The sequence below is a fragment of the Monodelphis domestica genome, chromosome 4 (assembly GCF_027887165.1).
Source record: "Monodelphis domestica isolate mMonDom1 chromosome 4, mMonDom1.pri, whole genome shotgun sequence".
Lineage (NCBI taxonomy): Eukaryota > Metazoa > Chordata > Mammalia > Didelphimorphia > Didelphidae > Monodelphis > Monodelphis domestica.
In genome coordinates this window covers 439,870,472-439,876,330 of record NC_077230.1, presented here as the reverse complement: position 1 = coordinate 439,876,330, position 5,859 = coordinate 439,870,472, and the positions used below count along the sequence as shown (strand labels likewise).

Below are 5,859 nucleotides of genomic sequence, written 5' to 3'. Positions count from 1 at the left end.
GGACTCCATTTCCCAGAATCCTACTTTTGTCCTCATGTTCCATCAGCAGAAACAATGACATGAATAGCACAAAACTAAGTTACTAGAAGAGTGAAGGCGAATTAACTACTATTTTAATAAAGGTTTGAAGTGATTCATGTAGTGACATCCATCATAGATGAAATATGAAAATAGGTATATAAGTCTTTAAGTGGTTATTGTATTCATTTGTTAGTAGATTTTATATATTCAGTAACATTAATATGTGTATAATTATAGATAAATGAAAACAATAAAAGAAGCTTTCTCCATTTCATTAAATAATTATTGTTACTGATTTGGACTGAGGGTTCAAAGTAATCAATAAATGAAAAATAGAGTCTCATTTTATTCATTTGAAAAAAAGAAATTAGCCAAACATACCCCTACATCACTTTAGACCTCAAGAAGGTAAATGTAAGAGATTAAACACAAAATAAGAGTAGTCAAGTGGTCTCTTGAGGTTGGGTAACCTTTAAATGACTGTGATCAAACATTAAATTCATCTTATCTTGATATTGTGTGTGTGTGAGTATGGGAATGTGTCTCTGTGTGCGGTAGAGAATGTTCCCTTGCTTAATTGCTAAGATTCGTGTCATTCAGTGAATGTCTAGAATAAGGAAATCCATCACAAAGAGGCAGGTTGCCTGATCAAGAACATGTCATGTAATGTGTTTCCTAGGGAACAGTTAATGGAAAACTATCGACAATGTGAGGGATCACAAATGTAGAATGTGAATATATTGTCAGACTCAGTCACCGTGTGAGCTGGTCAAGTTGTCTGACTTTTTCTCTACAATAACAGAGGGATCGATAGATGTGAGATATATCCACAAATGACCTCTATAAAAACAAAAATCAATGAAAAATCTAATGTTGAAACAAAGAATTGTGGAATTCAGGGTAATTATATTTCCCTTATTTTATTAAAAAATAGGTACTAGTTGGAGACAGGCTGGCATAGAAGATTAAATTCTGGGTTTGGAGTCGGAAAGACCTCAGTTCTCATGTCACCTCTGATAGTGACTGTGATTGTGACCCTAGACAAACGATATGGTATAACCACTATATGCCTCCAGAAATTCCTTATCTACTGAGTATTGGGTCTCATCTGCTAAGTGATGGAAAGACTGTAATCTATAATGACCAAGAGTGTTGTATAGTTGTGGCTGTTTAATTGTTTTAAATTGTATATTTGATCTCTTTTTCCCTTTTGGTGTTTTCTTGGCAAAGATACTGTAATAGATTGCCATTTCCTTCTCAGATCACTTTACAGAAGAGGAAACTGTGGTAAATAGGGTTAAGTGACTTGCACAGGGTCGTACACTTAATGTCTGTCCTCTATCTATTGTGCCACCTAACTGCCTTAGTTATAGTATTAGAAATAAAGAAATTGTGAATCCTTTGGATAGCATTGTCTTGAGTTGGTAGGTCAGGGGAACACTTTAGGTATAACTTCTCAAGTTTTAGCAAAACATTTGATATATATTTTCAAGCTATTTTTAAGAAAAATATGGACAAGATGATAAATAAAGAGTAAGTATGAGAAAGAATATGTATAGATTGATTGAAGTGTCCAGGAGGAGATAGGAGTACTACTATATCAGGCACTGGTCAGACAGGAGTCATGGTTTCATTTCTAATCACATTCTAACCTTTATGTTCTGTCTTAATAACAACTCTCAGACATAAGGACAAGAGCCAGGTAAACAGAGTTAAATGACTTACTCAGGGTCATACAGATAAGAAGTTCCTGAGACAAGAACCCATATCCTCCTGATTCCAGGCTGGTGCTCTGTCCACTGAGCCACCTACTGCCCACCTTCAGTCACCTTATAGGAATGACATTTCTAAACCAAAAAGCACCAAGAGGACATCAATCAAGATGGTGGCAGGAATTGTCATTCTGTTATCTAGTCATCCTTTGAAGGACCTGGAAGATGATGGAGGTCTTCAAGAATCTAAAAGAATTCCACTGGAAGAAGTAGTAGGTTTGTGCTGCTCTTACTCAGAAATTAGAACCAAGAGCAATGCATGGAAGTTGCACAGAAATAATTGTGATCTTGATTTTGTTCTCACTATGTTCTTAGCCTTTCATGTTAATAAAGTTAGAATATATATATGTACACATACACATATATATTTCCTCTTGTTCTGACTAAAAATGATGTTGAAAGTGGTGCAGATGATGGCAGTGGGACATGAGAAAGATGATAAATCCGATAGTGTTTTGTTTATAATGGTGGTGCTAAGAGAAACAACAGTGGGTATGATGGTGGAGATGTTGATGCTGCTAAAGATGATAATCACACTGGTAATTCTGGTGGGCCAAAATAATGGTGATTGCTCTCCATTGCCTATAGAAGGAAATATCCCTATTGTGTGTCTAAATATCTCATAATGTGGTATTATGTGATGTCACATTTTTTCCCAAATGATCTCAAATTATTCTCCTTCCTATAACTTACACCCAGTCAAACTGGCCAACTTACTCTTCTCCAATAGAAACATTCTCTCCCTCACCTGTAAGCCTTTGAAAAAGTTGATTTCCAAGGTTGGAATGCTGTTTGTTCTCACATACACTGAAAGAATTCCAAATTTCCTTCTTATAACAACTCAAAATATATCCTCTCCCTGACCCAAATTACTTTTAATTACTATTTAAAAAAAAAAAACTTTGTGTGTGTGTCTCTCTCTGTCTCTGTCTCTGTTTCTGTCTCTGCCTCTGTCTCTGTCTCTGTCTCCCCCCCACTCTCTCGCTCTCTGTCTCTCCCTCTCTCCCTCTCTCTCTCTCTCTCTCTCTCTCTCTCTCTCTCTCTCTCTCTCTCTCTCTCTCTCTCTCTCTCTCTCTCTCTCTCTCTCTCTCTCTCTCTCCCCCCCCATGTATCCATCCATCTATCCATCCATTTATCTTTCTATCTATCTGTCTATTTCTGCTTGATAATGTCAATGGAGTTAGTGGAGGTGATGTTGGGGATGATGTCAATGGTGCTGATGCTTTTCATATGAATAATTAGTTTGGGGGTGGCTGTGCTGATGGTGATGATTTTAATGCTCTGTACCAAATTTTAGAGAGCTACCTTTAATGAGGTTTGGGACTCCTAAAATGTCATGTAATTCATCTTCTGATCAACAATTCCCTCTATTCTCATTCCCTCTCCCTAACCTGAAAACAATTGAAAATTCTGGAGAAACTGCTTTAGCAAAAGAATTCTACTCTATTCCCTCTGACAATATTATGCAGTTGAATCAATTGGTAGTTATCTATATGAGCAACATCATGATTTGAGCATCCTTAAACCATTTGTTATTCTGATTGCCTTGCAATGTATGTGAAGAGACTGAATTGAACCAGGATATGAAATAAAAGCAATTCAGTTACGATTTCTTCAGTGCTGGTGTTGGAACAGTCACACTTATGGGAAGAAGTCAATAATGTTGCTGATTTTCTGTTCCAATTTGATTTAATCAAATGATCATTTTAATTAGTTCCCTTAGCCATAAAAGTTAGTAATATGTGCTGTTTGATTGGATTGACTAATGGAATAGATGAAAAAAAAGAAAAGTTTACTCTATAAGTTTCAAAGTAGATAGCAATTTACATGACTCATGGAAGCTTTCTCAGCAGGTCTCATCACTTCTGTTGAAAAAAAAGAGACAGACTGAAAATGTGAGTCAATACAGTCGCAGATGTTAATTTCCTTTTCTGTTTAACTAATATTGTACAGTAGACAATTCATGGAAATTAATCAATCTTTAGCTCATATATTAATATATTTGTCTACTGTACAGTATTATTTAGTGACTGGCCCTGTATAATCCATAAAATTTTAACTCTGTAAATGCAAAGGAGCAAAGAAGAAGAGATAAGAAAATTTGGCATAAGAAGAAATATTAAACAGAGGAGAAATTGCCATCAATTAAAACATTGAAAGATAACATCAAAATTGGGCCAAGAACTCAGATGTCTTACCTAGTAGGAGGATGTCTTACTAGTATAGTATCATATTTGAAAAGAAAAGAAAAGAAAAGAAAAGAAAGGAAAAGAAAAGAAAAGAAAAGAAAGGAAAAGGAAAGAAAAGAAAGGAAAAGAAAAGAAAGGAAAGGAAAAGAAAAGAAACAAATGGGTTGAAAGGAAAAGATTATAAGAAATAAATATTTCATAAACAAGGAAACACCTGCCTCACCAGCTTGGCCAGAGCTGCCTTCATGACTGTGTTCCTCAGGCTGTAGATGGCAGGGTTTAGGGTGGGGGGCACCACAACATAGAACACAGACACCAAGAGGTCAAGCACAGAAGGAGTGTCAGAGGTAGGTTTTATATGAGCAACAAATGCAGTTGAGAAGAACACAGTGGTCACAAGGAGGTGGGGCAGGCAGGTGAAGAAGGCTTTGGACCTGCCTTCTGTGGACGGCATCCTTAGAACAGTGGAAAAGATATAGAAATAAGAGATCACAATATAGAAGAAACAGCCCAGACCCAAAACTGTGGTTGTGACAGTGGTTCCAATTTCAGCAAAATTTGGCTGGGAACAGGAGAGTTTGAGCAAATGAGGGATCTCACAGAAGAACTGGCCAAGCACCTTGGCTTCACAAAAGGGTGCAGAGAAAGTGCTGACTGTGTGCATGATGCCTGAGAGACTCCCACTGACCCAGGAAGCAGCTGCCATCTGCAGGCAGGCTCCTCTGCTCATGAGGGTCTCATAGTGGAGGGGGCAGCAAATGGCAGCATATCGGTCATAGGCCATCACTGTGAGCAGAGCCAGCTCAGCACAGACAAACAAAAGCACAAAGCAGACCTGGATAGCACATTCAAGGATAGAGATGGTGTTGTTGTGGGTCAGAGAAGCAAGGATAGATTTGGGCACCGTGACAGAGATGTAGCAGAGGTCTAAGAAGGACAAATGCCTCAGGAAGAAATACATAGGAGTGTGAAGGTGCTGGTCAATGGTGGTGACAAGAATAATGAGCAGATTGCCCATCAGGGCTGCCAGGTAGATCAGAGAGAAGAGCACAATGTGTAATAGCTGCAGTTCCCAGATGTCAGAAAAACTCATGAGGAGGAAGCTGGTGATGATCGTGTGATTGGCCATTGCCTTCCTAGGGACACAGAAGGGAAAATGGGAAGGGATCCATGAGGTCTGGATTCTGAGGGTTCTGGGAATCAGGGGCTTCATTTCCACCTCTTGCATGGAAAGGGACAATAGGTCATCTCTGCAGACCTTATTCCTACTTCTGGGTTTATGTTTATCTAACATCAACTCTACTTTGAAGCTGCTGCCCTACCCGGTTTTCCAACCCCACAGAAAATGAGATCCCCCCCCTCACACATATATAGTGGGTAGGCAGACCCTGGGGTTCTTTCCCTCCCTTACTTTTCTGACTTCTATTTTTTTTTTGTATTTTCTCTCCTTTTAGTTTGTAAGTTTCCTTGAGGGCAGAGATTTTCTTTTTACTAATTGTATCACCAGCACTTAGCATAATGCCTGGTTCATAATAGACACTTACTTAATAAATAAAAGCTTATTGGGTTGGATAGTAGGGGCCAATCATTCCATGAACCCAAGTTCCAGTGGCCACACTCAAGATTTGGAGTTCCTTCTTCACTCTTTCCAGCCTAGCCCAACTTTCAACATAAATTGGCTCATTGAAGCTATTTATAAAATGGAAAAACTCTGCATACTTAGCAGTGATTATTTCAAAGCATCTATGAAGTCGGACTCTTTAAAAATGGGAAGTCTAGAACTGAAGGTATGTTTTTATGTAGAACACAATATTGATTTTTCTGTTATCTTAAAGATCCATTAATAGAGAAATGGTGGCTAGAGCAAGGAAGGTGCT

The 5,859-nt window shown here is 38.1% G+C and overlaps 1 protein-coding gene across 1 annotated transcript; it reads right to left on the bottom strand.

Annotated features, from left to right (window-relative positions):
- Positions 1-2,945: 2,945 nt before the first annotated feature.
- LOC100027572 (olfactory receptor 14A16-like) lies at positions 2,946-5,111 on the bottom strand. The gene is made up of 2 exons (XM_001377794.4): positions 4,206-5,111; positions 2,946-3,074 (listed from the first exon to the last, which is right to left on the bottom strand). Exons 1-2 carry the CDS (start codon positions 5,109-5,111, stop codon positions 2,946-2,948), a joined length of 1,035 nt encoding a protein of 344 aa, XP_001377831.4.
- Positions 5,112-5,859: the final 748 nt, after the last annotated feature.